Source organism: Heptranchias perlo, chromosome 9 (assembly GCF_035084215.1).
Source record: "Heptranchias perlo isolate sHepPer1 chromosome 9, sHepPer1.hap1, whole genome shotgun sequence".
Classification (NCBI taxonomy): domain Eukaryota; kingdom Metazoa; phylum Chordata; class Chondrichthyes; order Hexanchiformes; family Hexanchidae; genus Heptranchias; species Heptranchias perlo.
The window spans coordinates 63,252,337-63,274,555 of NC_090333.1; the positions used below are offsets into that span (position 1 = coordinate 63,252,337).

At 42.2% G+C, this 22,219-nt stretch overlaps 1 protein-coding gene across 1 annotated transcript in view; it reads right to left on the reverse strand.

Annotated features, from left to right (window-relative positions):
- crb1 (crumbs cell polarity complex component 1) overlaps positions 1-21,636 on the reverse strand; it is an 82,410-nt gene extending 60,774 nt beyond the window's left edge. Inside the window, exons 1-5 of the mRNA XM_067989609.1 lie at positions 21,600-21,636; positions 19,416-20,000; positions 15,506-15,701; positions 13,630-13,769; positions 11,438-11,620 (exon numbers count right to left, since the gene is read on the reverse strand). Of these exons, the coding sequence (XP_067845710.1) occupies positions 11,438-11,620; positions 13,630-13,769; positions 15,506-15,701; positions 19,416-20,000; positions 21,600-21,636 (1,141 nt within the window). The remainder of the gene's footprint in view (positions 1-11,437; positions 11,621-13,629; positions 13,770-15,505; positions 15,702-19,415; positions 20,001-21,599) is intronic.
- Between the last annotated feature and the right edge of the window lie 583 nt (positions 21,637-22,219).

The following is a 22,219-nucleotide window of genomic DNA, read 5'->3' on the forward strand; positions in this document are numbered from 1 at the left end:
TTGCTGTGTGCAAATTGGCTGCTGAGTTTTCAACATTGTAATCTTCCAAAATTCACTAGATCCTGGAAAGGTCCCAGTGGATTGGAAAACTGCAAACGTAACGCCCCTATTCAAGAAAGGAGGGCGACAGAAAGCAGGTTAATAGGCCAATTAGCCTAACATCTGTCATTGGGAAAATGCTAGAATCGATTATTAAAGAAGTAGTGGTGACATTTAGAGACTCAAAATAAAATCAAGGAGAGTCAACATAGTTTTATGAAAGAGAAATCGTGTTTGACAAATTTATTAGAGTTCTTTGAGGAAGTAACGAGCAGGGTGGATAAAGGGGAACCAGTAGATGTAGTGTATTTGGATTTCCAAAAGGCATTCAATAAGGTGCCACATGAAAGATTACTGCACAAGGTAAGAGCTCATGGTGTTGGGGGTAATATATTAGCATGGATAGAGGATTGGCTAACTAACAGAAAAGAGAGTCGAGATAAAGGGGTCATTTTCAGGATGGCAATCTGTAACTAGTGGGGTGCCTCAGGGATCAGCGCTGGGGCCTCAACTATTTACAATCTATATCAATGACTTGGATGAAGGAAGCAAGTGTACTGTGGCCAAATTTGCTGATGATACAAAGATAGATGGAAAAGTAAGTTGTGAGGAGGACACAAGGGGCATCATTTTAGCACCCGCAATCGGGTGCGTTCCTGGCCGGGGGAGGGGCTCCGAAAATCGGAGAATCCCGGAGTGGGTCGGGAGCCCGACTCCAACCCACCCACTTCCGGGTTCCCCACTGACCCGCCGGCGTGCGCGCGCAGCCCCCGCTGGTGGGAATCCCGCAGGCAATTAAAGCCAGCGGGATGCCACTTGAAGCTATTTACTTTGCTTGTTCAGGTCATTAACTGACCTGATTAAAGGATTATGTGAGGAGGGGTGGGATTTTAAAGCAAACTGGGACTGTTTCCCACACTGGGGGAAACATCCCCAGTTCAAATGGACCTGTTGCAGCTGTCAGCCTGTGACAGCTGCAAAGGTCCATTTGACAGGTGGGGGAGGGGGGGGGAGAGCCTCACCCATTGCAGGAGGCCACTCTGTCACTTGGGACAAAGTTTGGCCTCCACCACCCTCCTCCTGACAATCAAAGTCACCAACTTGCACACTTACCCCGGGGTCCAGACACATGTACCTACCTTGCGGACCCACTCAGATGTACATCTTCCGGATGGGGGCCGCCGTAGCTGCAGTCATGACCTCCTCGGAGGGCGAACAGCATCACCAGCCTCGCCATCCACGCCGTCCACCTCTGACACGTGGAGCTCCACAACAGAGCGCTGTGACACATCCACCTGTACAGCAGGAGGGAGGGCAACGGCAGAGAGAGATGCGTCGCAGAGGGCACTACCCTCGCCACAGGGTCCACAGACCGAGGCTCAGCTTCCTGGACCTCTCTGAGCAGCAGAGTCACTCAACATGTAGTCGTGGACATCTGCAGCCTCCTTCATGCCAAGCTGCTCCTGGCTGGCCCGAGCACCATCTTCTTACCTGTCGCTCTCAAATTCACCACTGCCCTCAACAACTTCTCCTCCGCATCCTTCCAGGGTGCAACCGGGGACATCGCCGACGTCTCTCAGCCGTCTGCACAAAAGAGCCCTGCAAATACACCTACACCCACTCTGCAGTGACACAATGGGTGGCATCAGTTGTGGGTCTTCATTGTGATCCTCAGGAAAGGGCATTATTGCACAAACCAGACAAGATTCGCGAAGACATGGCAGTAGTGGTGCCAATATAATATGTAATGTGAGTTGGTCAGAAATTCAATATAAGTAACAACCATGACAAACCCTCAAACACCCTTGTGCATCCCCTTCATGCTCATGACATGTTTGCCTTATGCTACCTACTGCACATATGTGATGCATGCCCTGTGGCTGCAGCACAGGTAGTGGCAGGTTGAGTGAGGCTGACCGTGAAAGAGATGCACGAGAGGGTGAGTATGAGATAGAGCCATGAGATTGTTTGAGGATTGGGTTGAGTGGTAGTGGTGGGATGAGTACTGGCGAGGTGAGTAAGTGCAGGTAAGATGAGGATGAGGTTTGAGTGGGTATGAGGGGTGATGTGACAGAGTAGTGTTGGCAGTGCAGAAGGGGATGTGGGGTGGGGGCAGTGATGTGGCAGACGGAGTGTAGGGGAATGAGTAAGTTTACTCACTTCGGCTGACCTACTGAGGTCATTGGAGCGCCTCCTGCATTGTATGCAGGTGGGCGATATGTTGGTGGTGCAGGTGACCTCCTCTGCCACCTCGAGCCAGGCCTTCCTGGTGGCCGAGGCAGGCCGCTTCCTCCCGCCTGCCGGGGGGAAGATCTCTGTCCTCCCCCTCCTCCTCACCCCATGTATTGATACCTGGAGTGAGGCATCATTAAACTGGGAGCAGCCTTCCCCCTGGGCTGCTCCATGCTGTAATTTTTTCTATTTGTTGCAGCATCTGTCAGTGGAGGACTGCCCCTTTAAATAGAGCTCCTCCAGCTGACAGATCTTACTGCGCATGTGCAGCCCGCCCGACGCGCAGATCAGCAGTGGGGAACCCGGAGGACCATGTAAGTGGATCCAATTAGGCTACGATCGCGCGGGTGGCAGACTGATTTCACCGGGCACGTTACCCATGTGCCCGATAGCCCCCCTGCCGAGAACCCGCAGCCCTGGTAACATCGTGCCCAAAGTGTCTGCAAAGGGATATAGATAGGTTAAATGAGTGGGCAAAAATTTGGAGATGGAGTATAATGTGGGAAAATGTGAAGTCATCAACTTTGGTAGGAAGAATAAAAAAGCAAAATATTAAATAAATGGAGAAAGACTTCAGAATGCTGCGGTACAGAGGGATTTGGCTGTCCTCGTACATGAAACACAAAAAGTTAGCATACAGATGCAGCAGGTAATTGGGAAGGCAAATGGAATATTGGCCTTTATTTCATGGGGGATGGAGTATAGAAGCAGGGAAGTCATGCTATAACTGTACAGGGTGCTGGAGTACTGCATACAGTTCTGGTGCCCTTATTTAAGGAAGGATATACTTGCATTAGAGGCGGTTCAGAGAAGGTTCACCAGGTTGATTCCGGGTATGGAAGGGTTTTCTTATGAGGAAAGATTGAGCAGGTTGGGTCTATACTCATTGGAGTTTAGAAGAATGAAAGGGAGATCTTATTGAAACATATAAGATTCTGAGGGGGCTTGACAGGGTAAATGCTGAGAGGATGTTTCCCCTCATGGGGGAATCTAAAACTAGGGGGCATAGTCTCAGAATAAGGGGTCGCCCGTTTAAGATGGAGATGAGGAGAAATTTCTTCTCAGAGGATTGTGAATCTTTGAATTCTTTGTCCCAAAGAGCGGTGGAGGCTGAGTCATTGAATATATTCAAGGCTGAATTAGACCATTTTTTGATCAGCAAGGGAGTCAAAGGATATGGGCAACAGGCGGGAAAGTGGAGTTGAGGCCAGAATCAGATCAGCCATGATCTCATTGAATGGCAGAGCAGGTTCGAAGGGCCGAATGGCCTTCTCCTGCTCCTATCTCTTATGTTCTTATTACAACAGTGACTACACTTCAAAAGTGCTTCATTGACTGTAAAGTGCTTTGGGACATCCTGAGGTCAGTAAAGGTACTATATAAATGGGTGGAATAGATGCAGGAAGAACCCAAATTCATAAGGGGCTGGCTCTTCAATTTAAAGGCACTGTATCTTTTTCTGGAAAGCAATTTTTAAAAAGCATTTGGCTATATATTACAAGATGGAATCTTGCCCTTTTAATGCAAAAGTGCTGCCTATCCACATTTTCAGATCAAATGTTAAGGATGCAATTACACATTGCTGCCTTTAAAATCTTAGAACTACATTGTGTGACTGGAGAAATGACTTGCATGTAATTTTATAAATGTGAGCTTTAAACATTCGTTTCCCATTTATCATTGACAGAAAATATCTACACAATGATCTCTGAGAATTGTTAAAATATGTATGTTTAATAATGAGTTAAACAGAATAAAAGCTATTTAAAACCACTCAAACTTCACCTTTGACCTTAAATATTTATTATTAAATGAAAGAGGCTGCGTGTACCACTAGCAAACAATTTAAATACAAAATGTCTAATTCGCTCATTGGATTGTCAACATCACGATTTGCCCCGAGCTCTTATCATGAAGGTGAGATTATGACTATCTGTCTTTCCATTCAGCTTCTTCACCACGTACGCTTCTCATCACAAGATTCAGCTTTCTCATTATATGCCCTTTCAAAAGCGTTAGTATTATCTTCAAATCTAATGCTGTGACTTTTCTATACAAATATGAGACAGGCCTGAATTAAACAATTTACATTCTGTATCATTCCACTCAGTTCAAAGCCCGTCACAGTGTTATACATGCAAAATCTGTGTGTAACCGAGATACTGAATAACTTCAGTTTCCTACAAAAAATAAACCGTTTCACATATAACAAAACCACAAGATAATTATGAAAGAATAAAGCCATTCGGCCCCTCTTAGGTCATTTTTCCAGAAAAACCCTGAAGCTCCCCCATTGCAGCATCTAATTGTTTCTTAAATTATTCCAGAGTTTTCACCTCTTCCCTTCGTTATTCTATCTGGAGGTCCATTCTGTGTGTTCAGCCATTACTTTTTATGCAGACACGGTCTTCCTGACATCAGTTCTAAATTTGCCTTTAACTAATTTGAATCAGTGCCTCATTGTATTACTCTTGCAATGTAGGTTAACGTACTTTTCTGGATTTAGCTTTTCCATACTCTTTACTATCTGACATACAAGGTATAGAAGGAAAGGGCAAACCAGAGGCATAGCAGGTGGGTCAGGAAATACAACAAACTGTCCATCGGGCCATGTGCCACAAGCACTCCAACATGTTCTGACCGTCTAGAGCTTCCAGGCACCTACTATTGTCAAGCCCTGCAGATATGAAAAATAATTTGTCACTGTTCCCTTTATAATGCTATGAAAAGCAGATGCTTCTCTTCAGCTCCCTCTGCCATTTACAGACAGAACGGCAATGCATTGCCGGGCCTGATCAACCCACTGAACTGGACGGCTGCTTGGAGTTCCTTGAATTCAGTGTTTATGATCAGCTTTGTGACAGGAGTGATTATCATACTGCATTACTTTTGATATAGTTATAAAACTTGTAGTATGTTTTCAACTGAAAATAAATAAGGAGTATTTGTGCAAAAATAAAATGAAAATACAAATATAAGCTGCACTGTTTCACTCTTGCAGCAGCCCTTCGAAAGAAGACAATAACATGGTGTACTCCTTCTCATAATGTGATGGGATTTTCACAAGTTTTTATACATTTACAAAAGAATTAGATTCAAAATGAGGGCATAAGATATGCTTTAGCACAAAAATAGATGCATTTGGAAATAAATGGTGTTTAATGCACAGGACTCAGCATCAGCATGTGTCTGCAGTGTTGGCAAATACCTGGAGTGCTCGAAGCACAGGCCATTTTATTTTCTTTTGACCATCCAATATGAGAACCATCCTTCTCATCTGATATGTCTCTGAGACTCTCAGTAATGTGTCTTCAGCTTTCCTTTTGCACCCGTTGCGACCCTGCGTTGCCCATTGTGACCACAGATTAAATAGCACAACTCCCTCTCGCCTGTCCATAGATAGGAATTCTTCAGCATCCTCCGTATTTGGAAACTAGTCTTCAGTGATGAAAGACTCATTTCCAAATATGGAAGATATTGAGGCATTCCTGTCTTCCCTATATTCTCTGGACCTGTTTTTCATGGGTAGTGTGAGAGCAGGATTGAGAGGAACTGGAAATTACACTGGGAGGAATAGGGGTTGGAAAGACATCAGACAGGAGGAAGGACTGGGAGGTATAAGAGAGATTAGAAGCATGAGGATGATGAGGTCCTTCAGGTCATGAACTACAGGCATGGACCATTCAACTCATCTAATGAAACCTATAATTACCATCACAGCATCCAACTATCTCTTGAATATCTCCAGAATTTCTGCCTCCACTACCCGACCCAAAAGATTATTCTAGGTATTGATCATTCGTTTTATGAGCAAGTACTTTCTGACATCAGTCCTAACATTGCCTTTTACTAGGTTACACCTATGCCTTCTTGTCCTATGGTTATGGTTTAACTTAATCCTCAGGATTAACCGTTTCCTATTATCTTGCATACCTCTTTAAGGCTGCTCTCAGTTATGTCCCTTCGAGGGTGAAGAGTTTTTCTAATCTTTCCTCATGACGCAGTCCTCTGGTATGAGTGATTAGTGTGATGGTCCTTCTTTCAGGGTTTGAATTAACTTTTGAAAGTCAAAGTTTTCTGAGGGCATACGCCTTCAGACTGCCGCTGGAAAATAAATCTTGTCCTTTGAAGACCTGAGAGTCCTTCAGGTGTTTAAGTACCAGTGTTTTATTTTCCTCCAATATGTGTGAAGGAGTGTTGGGTATACCGACAGCTGATGTTACACGTTCATCTCCATGTCCCATTGCACTCTCGGTGTAGTTACTAGTTTATGAGTTGTCAGCTTTTTGGTGACTCTCAATTTATTTTGAAGTTGTTGGTCTGCTTTTATCTATTTTCTGGGAAGGCATCTAGGTTTGACTGTCCTGTCGGAAATCCTCTGCTTTAATGACGATGTACATACTACAATACACACAACTTGTTGCTCTCTGTAACTTTTTTCCCACTATACTTAGAGCATAACTTATTGTACCTTCCACTAGATTTTCAGTAAGCCTTATGGTACTTTTCACTAAAGTTTAAATTAAGAACTAACAGTGCTTTCTACTTGTGACCGCAAAAGCTTCCAGTATTTCTATTAAAGTGATAATATTTGTATTTGTACATTTTTAAAGTTAGCCCTGTACAATTTCTTTGATAATGGAAGCATAATATTACAGAAAATAGATATTAAATATCAAAGCTCTGCAGTCCTGCCACATCCAGCTGTGAATGGTGGTGGACAATTAAACAACTAACGGGAGGAGGAGGATCCGTGAACATCCCCATCCTCAATGATGGTGGAGTCCAGCGTGTGAGTGCAAAAGTCAAGGCTGAAGCGTTTGCAACCAGCTGCAGCCAGATGTGCCGAGGAGATGATCCATCTCAGCCTCCTCCCGATATCCCCACCATCAGAGAAGCCAGTCTTCAGCCAATTCAATTCACTCCACATGATATCAAGAAACGGCTGAGTGCATTGGATACAACAAAGTCTATGGGCCCCGACAACATCCCGGCTGTAGTGCTGAAGACTTGTGCTCCAGAACTAGCCACACCTCTAGCCAAACTGTTCCAGTACAGCTACAACACTGGCATCTACCTGACAATATGGAAAATTGCCCACAAAAAGCTGGACAAATCCAATACGGCCAATTACTGCCCCATCAGTCTACTCTCAAGCATCAGCAAAGTGATGGAAGGTATCGTCGACAGTGCTATCAAGCAGCACTTACTCACCAATAACCTGCTCATCGATGCTCAGTTTGAGTTCCGCCAGGACCACTCAGCTCCAGACCTCATTACAGCCTTGGTCCAAACATAGACAAAAGAGCTGAATTCCAGAAGTGAGGTGAGAGTGACTGCCCTTGACATCAAGGCAGCATTTGAACGAGTGTGGCACCAAGGAGCCCTCGTAAAATTGAAGTCAATGGGAATCAGGGGGAAAACTCTCCAGTGGCTGGAGCCTTACATAGCACAAAGGAAGATGGTAGTGGTTGTTGGAGGCCAATCATCTCAACCCCAGGACATTGCTGCAGGAGTTCCTCAGGGCAGTGTCCTGGGCCCAACCATCTTCAGCTGCTTCATCAATGACCTTCCCTCCATCATAAGGTCAGAAATGGGGATGTTCGCTGATGATTGCAGTGTTCAGTTTCATTTGCAACCCCTCAGGAGGTGTGTCACTCGCCACAGAATACCCAGCCTCTGACCTGTTCTTGTAGCCACAGTATTTCTGTGGCTGGTCCAGTTAAGTTTCTGGTCAATGGTGACCCCCAGGATGTTGATGGTCGGGGATTCGGCGATGGTAATGCTGTTGAATGTCAAGGGGAGGTGGTTAGATTCTCTCTTGTTGGAGATGGTCATTGCCTGGCATTTGTCTGGCGTGAATGTTACTTGCCACTTATGAGCCCAACCCCTCAGATAATGAAGCAGTCCGTGCCCGCATGCAGCAAGACCTGGACAACATCCAGGCTTGGGCTCATAAGTGGCAAGTAACATTCATGCCAGACAAATGCCAGGCAATGACCATCTCCAACAAGAGAGAGTCTAACCACCTCCCCTTGACATTCAACGGCATTACCATCGCCGAATCCCCGAACATCAACATCCTGGGGGTCACCATTGACCAGAAACTTAACTGGACCAGCCACAGAAATACTGTGGCTACAAGAACAGGTCAGAGGCTGGGTATTCTGTGGCGAGTGACACACCTCCTGACTTTCCAAAGCCTTTCCACCATCTACAAGGCACAAGTCAGGAGTGTGATGGAATACTCTCCACTTTCCTGGATGAGTGCAGCTCCAACAACACTCAAGAAGCTCGACACCATCCAGGACAAAGCAGCCTGCTTGATTGGCACCTCATCCAAAACCCTAAACATTCAATCCCTTCACCATCGGCGCACCGTGGCTGCAGTGTGTACCATCCACAGGATGCACTGCTGCAACTCGCCAAGGCTTCTTTGACAGCACCTCCCAAACCCGCGACCTCTACCACCTAGAAGGACAAGAGCAGCAGGCACATGGGAACACCACCACCTGCACGTTCCCCTCCAAGTCACACACCATTCCGACTTGGGAATATATCGCCGTTCCTTCATCGTCGCTGGGTTAAAATCCTGGAACTCCCTTCCTAACAGCACTGTGGGAGAACCTTCACCACACGGACTGCAGTGGTTCAAGAAGGCGGCTCACCCCCACCTTCTCAAGGGCAATTAGGGATGGGCAATTAATGCTGGCCTTGCCACATCCCATGAATGAATAAAAAAACCATTTTAAACAACTTAATCTATGGCTTGTTTATAACTTAATGCCCTATACTCTTGTCCATTATTTTACCTGAATAAATTAACTGCCAGTCTTCAAGCATTGCTTTGTGTTGCTGGACCACCTTAGGGGACATACACTGTGGTAATTACAGTCATCAAATAAATCACATCATCGATTCCAAGTGTCCTGCATAAACATCACATTGGATCAATTTTACCAACACTTCCTAAAGCTAAATTCTTACAACAGATGTTAAGTTTTTATCAGCAGCGACTGCCATCTGCACCAATCAGTCTGGCCTGTGTTCTCCAGTTTATTCTCTGTCGATTAGTAACTGTTAACTAATTAACTGACATAAGTGTGGCTGTAGTGTGCTGTCCTTAAGGGTAGATCAGTCGCCCAAGTGCACAGACCCTTCTAAACTTCCACCCCTGGATAATCATATTAAGAAAGGTCAAAAGTCACCAAACCTGTTGAAACGGAACCCCATAATTCATCATATTGTCTGCAATATTTAGTAATATGTTATTTATTTATATTGGTTCAGAATAGAGGCTGAAGCGAATCAATTTAGAAATGTCTGTTGAGATTAATTTGATTACCTTTTTTCAGCATTTGAGGTATTTCAATCAATCAAGTAATCCCAGGAGTGAATAACAGTTAAATCTTTCTATGCAAGTTAAATTGTGTCTTAGCTGAAGGTCTTTAGGCTATGCTGTGTCTGTTACTTGTAGTGGTTTTGTCTTCGATCAGTTTGCTGCTGCTTAGCATGTGTTGAGGGCTTTATCAATTTGGGGGGCAAGTAATTTTTCCTACATCTTGTGCCCTGCCCTGCTTCTGTGGGAGGGCATTGGAGAAAGGGGGAGTTCTTGATAGACTGATGTCTTTCTTTGTTAAACTGTTTTTGGCTATTTCTAGTGAGATAAATGGGCTCCCTGTTCCCTCCATGATACCGCAGTGCATGCTGATCAGAACACACTCTAAAAAAACGACTTGCTCTTATAGTCTATTTAACTCATTGTATTGATTTAAAGCCTCTCCGTCAGCTCAGTGTACATGGATATAATGAGTCTCTGACAGTTAAAGATCTAAGCTGACTGGCTATTTTCAGAATATGGCCTTGGGTTTGATATATGAACAATTGCAACAACAGAACTCATAAATGGTTGGGATCTGTTGGGAGTGTTGCTGGTCCTTGGTGGGCACAGGTCTGTAACATTTACGTTGAGGAATTCCCTGAGGCATTTGTGCAGGAAAGAGATCATTCCCTTTTTTAAAAAAAACTGAAAGCCGTTCATGAAGATCCACAGCGTGGGATACCACAAAGGTTGAAAACAGTAGGAGAGGCAGTAAATCAGAAAACAATGATTTGATTATGTCAGATTAGGCTTTAGAAAAATGTAACATTACAGCATTCTGAGGTCCTGGGAAAGACTGAATAAGGAACAGTGCAATAAGGCTTGATTTCAACACCATCAGGATACAGGGAGGAGGAGAAGTTTGTAGAAGGACATATTTGGTGCTTAGAAAGAAACAGAGAAGAAAGTTCAGGGAAGCAATAGCTACAGCCATATTGGAGAGAGATTGGAAGAGAGAGAGGTTGGAAGGCAGAAGAGAAAGAAGGATCATCTATTGGATAACAAGCCTTTTCTTGTATTCTATCCAGGAGGATGAAGGAGGTGATAGAAGAGCCCCCCAGATATGGGAGCAGTACCTCAGTCTTGGATGGATTTGTGCTGCCCAATACCATAATCATTAGTTTCATACAGAAACCTTTAGCTTGTTTCTTTCACACTGAATTGTGCTCAGGTTGACAACTCGAGTCAGTCTATGTCTTAAATCATCTAGATAGAGTGCTACCGTCAGTAACGAGAGAGAAATGTATTCCATCGTCACTGGACAACTCTTACAATCCGAAGGATATCTATTTTGTTTGTAACTGTATTTTTATCCTATTTTAGCATCCAGTTTCCACATAGCTAATTCTACGCAATTTTTTACCATAATTATAATCTGACCAGTGGTATAACGTTGGAGTGTTTCACCAATTGAATGTCAGTTATCATAAAGTAGGTAAACAGATTAGTTACTGTGCCTGCATGCAAGAAAGGCCAATCTGGTTCGTCTCACTTTGGCTGTAGTTTGCTACTGGGTATTGTTGCCATCTATGAAGGGACATCTTGCGCCCTCCTTTGGCTGTAAATGTCATTGCAAACTTGTAAGAGCTGTGAGAGTGTCCATTCGTTTTAATGGACAGACAGCTGCAGCATTATTTTGTAAAACGGTGAGCATCAAAGAATTGTGCAATTAATACACGAATAAACAAAAAACTCTAATGATTTCCACATGACGGAAATCCAACACGAGAATTATTTTTCAGCGATAAAAAAGTACAATTTTGTAACAACATAATGTAGGCTAACCTGTAAATCCATGCTGACATTTACAGATGTAGCCAGCAGCATGCTCGTAGCTAAACACTGCAGGCAGTTCTGAGGTGTTTCCATACATGTTCCTCCAGGAGAGTTCGACACACTCCCCTCCATGTAGACAAGGATTACTGAAGCATTCATGGACATCAATTTCACAGTGTGTCCCTGAGAAACCTGTATAAATCACAAAATGCATATAGTTTTATAATAATATTCATCCTGACAGACTAGTCAATGCAACAGGGTGAGAGAATATTCTCCGCTTGAGAGACCCAGAGTGAAACACATCCTAAGGGGAGGAGATGAGCAACTTAATTGAATTCTAGCTGTTTTTAAGCTCCTGATTGTTTAAATGCAGAAATTTAAAAATGAAGCAAAGAAAGAAATTTCACGATTGCTCTCAGCTTTTTCACCTACATTTTTATTATCTGTTCTTCCATTCCATAATTTGCTTTTGCAATCTTTCGTCCTTGTTCTTTCATTCATTTTCCTTTTATCGCCTTTCTGCAATCTTCCTCTCAATTTCTTGCTCTTTTCTTTTGGTTGTCCCTGATTCTTTTTTCTTTTGTCTACCTTTTTCTTCTCATCTTTCTTTGATGCTGTATAATCATCTAATTTCCACCCCTCCCCCCCCCCCCCACTAGTTCCCCATTTCATAGCGTCTTAGTCAGATTTTTTAACTCTGCTCCAAAATACATTGATGCAGTTTCGCGACCTGACAAATAATCCTGAATCAGAGGAAGACAGATGTAAACAGCAGGTAATGCCCAGGGTTATGTTCTGCTGTCATTGGCAGTTTTGGACAATAGAAGTTGCTTTCTGAGTTTGGAGCTGACAAACATCTTTTGGGAGATTTCTTTTTAGGCTATCATTTGCTGTGTTTTGTACCTCACCTGGCAGTGTAATGGTAATACTGGCTGTAAAGTAAAAGAAGTATTCAACTCAAGAGCATCATTATGTCAAAGGCTGCTTTGTAAATGCTCAGTCTCACCTGTTCTTTGGCAGTTTTCGAGCAGAGGGAAGAGTGCCAAGCACACTCGCTGATATTTTCATTTGGATAAAAATATTAGTTGATATACAAGGAACATATGCAGCAGCTCTGGCGATATGCAAGAGCTCACAGTTCCACTCATCCAGTGTCACTGTGAAATATTAATGATGGTGGAGTGGATACAGCAGATCAATGATGCTATTATTTAACAGTGCTTCTGTGTGCTTATTTAGCTTTGCTTGTGAAGCTGCTTCTTTTAAAGACTGCAACTTTTCCAAAAATTGTAATTTCAGCTTAATCCTCCTACATAGCCCGGTATCCTAAGAACTCGTAGGTCACAGATTGGTACTCTGAGTTCTTCAGAATCTCAGATGATATTCTGTGAGGCTTACATTACCAATCAAGATCCTTTGCTCATCAATTTTTAACATTTTTTTAATGAATTCTTTCATTTTTACGAATATTTTTGTTTCGAGAGTGTTGTAATAGTGACTAACATGGTAAATCAGCTTATGATGTAGGACTTTGCAGGATCCTGAGTTAATTTGAACAATGAATTACAAAAGAATTATGAATCTTGATTATTTTAGTGGAAATTGGGTGCACAATGACTGTCAGTGTGACTAAAGCTCATTAAATTGCCTCATCCTAACCAAGTGCCACTAAGACCAGTTGTATCAACCTGACCACCACTAATCAGCTAACTTGGCACAGACCAGGGACCAAACAGTCCTGGTCTGTATGGCTGAGCTACTCACTGGCTAAACCATAGGGGGAAAAGCAGCTAGATAGAATACAGGTGTGGCCACCTTGTATGGGTCACGCACACTGGGTTTGCCAATTTCCTCTGATAACATTGCATATATACAGACAGGTATACGTGCTGTATCCCATGTGCTTGTACATGGATAATCGTGTGTGATAAGAACAACCTGGTCCGCATGAGTGAAGTAGACAGCACACATTATTTGTAAATCAGCACCGATATAGGACACCCAAGGCATAAATCACACCACCGTAATGCATTTTCTAAACATGCAAAAGTATACGGCTATAGTTTTCCCAAATCAGGTTATTTTATATATGTATAAATTTATAATACATATGCAACAAGTGTTTTTGTTTAAATAAAGCGGTGGTGATATGTTTCATTATGTACCATCAGAAGTTATACATGTAAAAACAAACAAACCTGGCCAACAATGGCAAGTGTAATTTCCAACATTGTCCTGGCAGGTGGCGCTGTTGAGGCAGGGATGTGAAAGACAAGCTGGGACGTCGATGTCACAGTGCAAACCCGTGAATTGGCTGTTAGCGCAGTCACAGCTATATCTGTAATGAGCAAATAAAAATTGATCTGCTTTGGAGTATTACATAGGATCAGTGCCCATACCAGACCAGCAGTGTTGCTGACAGAATTAAGATATTAATTTGATATTTGTTTGGTTTAATAAGTGCATTGACTAAGGACTTGCAACATATTTAACCTTTCCTGTGCATTATCCTCTCTTTTCTCATGAATTCTTCTCAGTTATTCGTCTCAGTTTCGGATGTTTATTAGAATTCTGTACCCATGATACTGACATCAAATACATTTCCACCATTCACAAAGCAGAATTACTTGTGGAATTGTGCATGTTTTATTAACCAAATTAAGCAATATGCAGCTTGACTCTATATCTAAAGCGATAAAAGTATATATTAAAAATATATAGATGAAGAAAAGTCAGAATGTGTACTAATTCAATATTCCTATTCACCCAATGCAGTTTGTAATAATCAAAAGCAAAGTACTGCGGATGCTGGAAATCTGAAATAAAAGCAGAAAATGCTGGAGAAGCTCAGCAAGTCAGGCAGCATCTGCGGAGAAAGAAACAGAGTTAACGTTTCAGGTCGAAGACCTTGTGTCAGAACTGGAAGATGTTAAAGTTTTTAAGCAAGTACAGAGCCAGAGAAAGGGGGGACGAGAGGGGAGGGGAGGAAAGAACAAAAGGGAAGGTCTGTGATAGGGTAGAGGCCAGAGTGATTAAATGACAAAAAGGATGATGGTGTAAGGCAAGGAAGGCAGTTTGTAATATTTACTCTGAAATAAAATGGGCAATGTTTTAAAAAGCTTTGTAACATAAGAAAATGAGAAATAGGAGCAGGAGTAGGCCATACGGCCCCTCGAGCCTGCTCCACCATTCAAAAAGATCATGGCTGATCTTTGACCTCAACTCCACTGTGACTAACAGTCGACACTAAGTGACAACTGATCAAAGACAGCCACAAGATAGCTAAAAATATGGTAATTTATTGGCTTATGAATTATTCCCAAGGGATCCATTTAAATATCTTTGCCCTTTGCAGATGCTAAACCGAGGTAAACTGCTCTGACTGGCAGTCAGCCCTTTCATGCTTTGTTCTCTTTCAGGAGCTTATCGCATCAGACAGGCTCCCTCTTGAAAGGTAGCAAATATGCAGCAGCCCGAAGGGGCACTATCTTCACGGAGAAGGTGTTTGCAAACCTTTTTCCGTCTGGTCACAAGATCGTGATGCAGCGATGTAAATCAAATCAAGACATCACTGTGTCATTTGCAGTTGATGTTGTGAAGATGGTGATGAATGGCTTTTCTCTGTCCCCAGTAAAAAAGCACAGATACTTTCTTATAAAGATGCTGCCCCTTTAAAGGCATAAATTAATCAATAAATGCTTGACACTTCGAGTTAATGTTTGCAACTTTTTGTCTTGAAATTTTCTTAAAATGTCAAAGCTTCAGGACCCAAGACTTTTAAATACATTTTTGTAATTCAACAAAGTTACAGTCAGCATTATTGCCTCTTCACTGTACTTCAAGGTCCATAAGATAATTGATGCTTGATTTTATAAAAGACCATATTCCAAACATGCATCAAACTTCCAAAACTCTGGCACAGGTAATTTTATTTTATTAAATTCAGTAATTCAAAATAATGATATGGCCACAATAGTTCAAAGTGATTTTGACTTTCTTCATTTGTTATGACAATTCCTCTGTGAGTAACTAATAATATTGATTACTTAATGTTTCCTTTATTATACAACTTACCCATTTGCTTCATCTATACATTGCCCTCCATTTTGACATGGCTGACTAGCACACTCATCGAGGTTTATTTCACAGTCGGTGCCCTTGAACCCTGGTGTACATATGCAAGAGTAGCTGGCCAAGTGGTCCTGACAAGTTGCCCCATTCAGACATGGTTGTGACAAGCATTCGTTGATTTCCAGTTCACAATTAGTGCCTACAACATACAATCCGATAAATTGATACATTATTACAGCATGCAGACAAGTCAACAATTGAAATTCCTCATTTATTTGTTTTTTAAAAAAAATTAAATGAATACTTCCCACTGATCTGGAAGCTACAAGATCAATAGACCACCCTAGAGATATGGTTTCAATCCCACACTTGCTCTTCCGCTAGTGAGTTTTTCCAGATGTCTAAGAGAGGAAGATAAACTGCAGGAGGATGAAGGAAGTGATTCTTCCATCAATCAAGTATGCCTCTTAGCAGGTGTGACAAGCTGTAGCATTGATTGCTTTTATTGAGAACCTTGACACAAAGTGTGATGTTCTTAGATCAGCTATGATCTAATATGAACGGCAGAACAGGCTCGAGGGGCTGAATGGCCTACTCCTGTTGCTAAATGACAAAAATATGACAACAGGAAGTAAGGTTGTTTAGTCAAAGTGCATGCAGATGTAATATTTTAATATATTATAGATAATGAAAAATGGCTTATATTAAAATCCTTTGTTGGTGCAGCTTATTAGAGGAGATGATGTAGGTTTGATTTTTTTTTTCTCTCCCGTGTTGTTGAATTTCCAAATTCAAACGATGTTGTTGTTGGGAAGAAGTAAGTGGAGGCTAGGTCACTCCACAATGAGCGGGGAAAAACTGGAGGGAGAATCAGCACCAAACTGCGCTCTCGGATCTCTGAGCGGCCAGCAAGATGTGGCATTGGCAGAGGTTATGGGGTCGATCACCAACCTGTCTGCTCAGCTGCAGGGAGGCCCAGTGAGACCGCAGCAGCAGAGAAACCCAGCGAAAACTAAGAGAATGCACATCTTCATTTAAAAACTAAAGTATTCCTTCTCCGCTGTTCTAAAGTCTAAAGAAGACTGACAGGAGAGAATGTCAGAGGTGATACTCTTGGCATTTATCAGAAAAATAGCAGCATCACGTAAGGATAATTTGGTCTACTGATAATTCTATGTGCTTTTTACACAAAAAAAAGACTTAAGCAATGTAAATAACACAGTAAAATGTGATTAAAAACTAAAAATTGGATTAGCAAATAATTTGCATGAAGCAACTTTAAACTAAGAGATCATTTGCCTTTAATTTTCCTATCTGTTAACACTATATGATATATTAGGTACAATTGTGGCAATAGCTGCAATTTATCTTTGTGCTTATTTATCAATTGTTATAATTTTTTAATTTAAGTGAAAAAAACTTTTGTAACATCTTTTTAAAAAAAATCAGTCATGGTTTCATTGAAGTAAGTATATCCAATAAACACCAGGTGCACTCTGAGGCTTTGATCCTGCTACATCTGGTTTGCTTTTAGTCCCCATGTTATCTTCTCTTCTTTAACTTTGTATATTTAGACATTAAACTTGTAACCTTTTTTTGAGCCTGGACAGGCCTTACTGAAATATTATATGAGCTTTATTCAGTGTTTGTGCTGGTATTTGGAATGAAGTCCTAGAATGGGCCTATACTCTCTGGAGTTTAGGAGAATGAGAGGTGATCTCATTGAAACATGTAAGATTCGAAGAGGGCTTGACAGGGTAGATGCTGAGAGGTTGTTTCCCCTGGCTGGAGAATCTAAAACTAGGGGGCATAGTCTCAAGAAAAGGGGTCGGCCATTTAGGACTGAGATGAGGAGGAATTTCTTCACTTAGAGGGTTGTGAATCTTGGAATTCTCTACCCCAGAGGGCTGTGGATGTTCAGTCATTGAGTATATTTAAGGCTGAGATCGATAGATTTTTGGACTCTAAGGGAATCAAGGGATATGGGGGATCAGGCGGAAAAGTGGAGTTGAGGTCGAAGATCAGCCATGATCTGATTGAATGGCGGAGCAGGCTCAAGCGGCCGTTTAGCCTACTCCTGCTTCGATTTCTTATGTTCTTATGTTCTTAATTGCTACAGGCCAAATTGTATATTCTCTACAACAACAACTTGCATTTATATAGAGCCCCTAACATAGTAAAAACATAGTCCCAAGGAGTTTCACAGGAGCGTTATCAGACAAAATTTGACACACAGCCACATAAGGAGATATTGGGATAGGTGACCTATAGCTTGGTCAAAGAGGTAAGTTTTAGGGAGAGACTTAAAGGATGAGAGAGAGGTAGAAAGGCAGAGAGGTTAAGGGAGGGAATTCCAGAGATTAGGGCCAAGGCAGCTGAAGGCACGGCCAAAGATGGAGGGATGAAAATCAAGGATGCGCAAGAGGCAAGAATTGGAGGAGTGCAGAGATCTCGGAGGGTGTAGGGCTGGAGGAGGTTACAGAGATAGGGAGGGGTGAGGCCATGGAGGGATTAACAAAACAAGGATGAGAATTTTAAAATTGAGTTGTTGCCGGACCGGGAGCCAATGTAGGTCAGCGAGCACAGGGGTGATGGGAGAACGGGACTTGGTGCGAGTTAGGATACAGGCAGCAGAGTTTTGGATGAGCTCAAGTTTACAAAGGGTGAAGGTGGGAGGCCGGCCAAGAGAGCATTGGAATAGTCAGGTCTGGAGGTAACAAAGGCATGGATTAGGGTTTTAACAGCAGATGAGCTGAGGCAGGGGCGGAGACGGGCAATATTGTAGCGGTGGAAGTAGGATTTCACTATGTTTGTAAATCCTAAGAAATTCCTCTTGTACAGTTTCTACCTTTTTATTTGTTGTATTTATTGGTAAGACATTACAGGATAAATGAAGTGATCCTACGATCCCAGTGGGGAAACTATGCTTTGAGGTAGTGTGAGTTACAGATAGGGCCACAAGGTTGTAGCCACAATTCTCTGACTTGTCCTCCTTTTGACTGTGGCTCCCCAGAGGGCTGGAATCATCCACTGACATCATAAAAAACAACACAAAGGTAATGATGTATGCTGATGGAACGCCCAAGAACAGGGTATGGCGATCCTGCATTATTGAGTGAGTCTAAATGTAGCATTGGGTTGGTTTCTACAGATCTATTATTCCTTATTATTTTCAAAATGTATGGCATTAAATTTTGAATTATGCTTTATCGCTTTCTCCCTGGCGACGAGTTTTTGACCTCGCATTCCTAAAATGTGAAGAGCAGAATGATGGGCAGTGCACACAGTTGCCAGTTAGAATTAGGCAAGACTGTAGCTCTTAAAGTTCTGAATGACGTAAGGAGTTCAAAACAAAGGCAGTATTTAACTTGCACAATTCGTAACTATTCTGTATTTCAGAACTTGAGTGATTAAACTTGGCATTCTTCATTAAAATTGATTCCCACAAATAAAAAATATTAAGCAGTAAAAGTGGACATTGCTGGAATAAATGTACAGGCTTTTATAACTGTCCTGTATACAGCTTAATAATGGATTTCATAGGTGCTATATCTGGAATATGATCTGGAATGCATTGCCTAAAGGGGGTGGAAGCAGTTTCAATCATAACTTTCAAAAGGAAATTGGAAATATAGTTAAGAAAGAAAAATTTGCTCTGGGGAAAGAGCAGGGGAGTGGGACTAATTGGATAGTTCTTTCAAAGAGTCGACACGATGGGCCGATTGGCCTCCTTTTGTGCTGTAAGATTCTACGATTTTTTTGCAAAATATAAAAATGAAATCTTCAACTGAAAGGCAAAAGCTGAAGATGAAAGTTTTTGTTTCTGATTGGAATATCTGGACTGATAATTGCAAAATTCCAGGAAGAAAGTTCACCAGACGACAGTCAGGCTGTTTTGGAAAGTACTCGTTACCTGTCAAACCAGGTGGGCAGAGGCAGACATACTTGTCAATTCCGTTCATGCATCTAGCTTCATTCCTGCAGGGATCGGAAGCACATTCATCCACCTCGATGTCGCACCATCTGCCTTGGTAGCCAGGCACACAGTAACATGAAAATCCATTAACCTTATCCTTGCACACAGCTCCGTTTTCACATGGATTCGATGCGCATTCGTTCAAGTTGGTTTGGCAGTTGGTGCCGGTGTAACCTGGTGGGCATACACAGCTGTACCCAGTGGCATCATCTAAACAGGTGGCACCACCGCTGCAGGGGCTGTTGGCACATTTGTTGATGTAAATTTCGCAACTGGTGCCAGTGTGGCCAGGAGGGCAGTCACAGGAGAAGTCAGTTGTTCCTAAAGCACTGTTGCATGTCGCATTGTGCAGACAGGGATATGATGCGCAGGAGTCATACAGTTCCTCACAGTTCTTCCCTGTAAATGCTACCGGTGTTTCTGGACAATGGCAAACATAGTCTTCGGTACGTTGCTCACAGGTTGCGTTGTTTGTGCAGGGGCTGGAGAGGCACTTGTTAAGATTTGCAGCGCAACATGAACCTGAAGAAGATAGCCAAAAAAGACCAAGTTAGACTCCAAATATGATAAACATCATGGTAAAGCAAGTAAGCATCAGTCAGTGGTTTTCAACTCTGAACAGAATTTTTAAAATTTCATTTAAAATAATGCACATTTTCACAATTTAAACTCTGGTTAAAATAGCTGGTTCATGCATCAACACCCTTGGGGTATTTTTTATTTATTATGAATGAACCCTGTGTGTTGTAAGATGGGTGATGTGCTATTTTTACAGGACTGGAGTGTTGTACCTGACTATTATTCTTGCCCCTGAGTCAGAAGGACTTAAGCATATAGTGCAGGCAGACACTTCGGACAGTACTCGGGGGTTTTGCATTGCTGGAGGTGCTGTCTTTTTGTTGAAGCCCTGACTGTCCCTCCCACAGATATAAAAGATCCCATGGGACTTTTTGGAGAAAAGCAGAGCATTTCTCCCAGAATCCTGGGAGACCATGGAACAATCTAGCAGAAACAATTTGGTCATAATGGGAGATTTTAATTTGCAGAAGCAGTGTAGCTCATGTAATAAAGGCAATACATTTCTAGAATGTATTTGGTACAGTTTTCCAAAACAATATGTTTTAGAACTGACAAGGGATAAGGCCATGTTGAATTTAGTGATGAGTAACGAACCAGAATTAGTTAACAATCTTATGGTTAGGGTACGTCTTAGTGACCATACCATGATTGAATTTGATATTAAGTTGTGAGGGAGAAGGTTTTAAATTTAAGGAAGACAAACTTCAAGTGTTGAGAAATAAATTGACCACAGTAAACTGAGTTGAACTGTTAATGGGAAACCTACAGACAGTGAGAATTATTCAAGGCAGTATTTGGTACATTGCAAAACCAGTACATATTCTAAAAGGTAAAAGTTCCACTTGTGTAGTTATGCAACCATGGTCAACAAACGAGGTAAGGGACAGTATCAAGCTAAAAGAAAAGGCTTATATAAATGCAAGAAAAAGCAGAAATCCAGCAAACTGGGAGAGCTATGAAAAGCAACAAAGAAAGTAATAAGAGATGCCAAAAGGGAATATGAAAAAAACTTGCAAGTAATATCAAAGCTAACAGTTACAGAAATTTTCAAGACTGAGATCAATAGATTTTTGTTAGGTAAGGGTATCAAGTGATATGGATAAATGGAGCTGAGGTACAGATCAGCAATTATCTAATATAATGACGGGACAGGCTCGAGGAGCTGAATGGCCTACTCCTGTTCATATGTTGATATGTTCATATGCACCCTCAACCAATTCCACCAAAATTGCTTCTGTAGGACCTTGTGTGCAAATTTGCTGTCGGATTTGCCAACAAAACAACAATGGCTACACTTCAAAAGTACTTCATTTGCTGTAAAGTGCATTGAGATGTCCTGGGGACATGTTTCTTACTAGAGCACCTGAATAGCGCTCCCTAGAATAAGCACTTATATAAAATGGGTGCTACAGGGGAGGCATCTACCCTTCAGTTGGGTCCTTATTCATAAAAGTATATTGCTGTTTACAAGGCATTGTTTCTCTGCTATGTTGCTGTTGTTGGATAAAGGAAGGTAGGGAAACTTCATGGAGCCTCCCTCACGCTCCACAAGACTGTCCTGCGTTTGTAATCTATGCATTTTTGTCCAACAATGTTAGTGTACTGATTTGCATGGAGCTATGGGCATACCTCTGTTATTTGTAGGTTCTGGTGGGGATCACAGGAACCATGCCAAACATGTACATTTATACCTTAGACATTCTATTTGGATCAATGTTGAGACCACCACCCGTATATATAGGGCCAGACTCTCCCGTATTGACATGTCCTAAGGCACTTACATGTGGAGACTAAAGTTCCTGAATGAGGCCATAACAGAATTAAGTACACTCCTCCAGTCAGGCTTGGGAACAACTTCCAGGACAATGACAGCTTGGTTTAGTGGCTGTGAAGCCAATGGCTGTGTTAAACTTTCATGCGACAAGCAAACACAGGAGATCTCTGTCGCATCTCACAGCCTTCAGAGCACATTTGTAGCAGACAGGTCACTGATGCAACAATGATCAAGACCAAGCAATGCATCAATGACCTTTTGGAAAGCAACCAGCAGCATACAAGCGGCCTTCAATTCTACCGTGCGACAGGGTTCCCCAGGTTGCAGGGTATATTTGACTGGACTCAAGTAACCATATGCGTCGCTATCTCCATTGCTACTTTCTTCC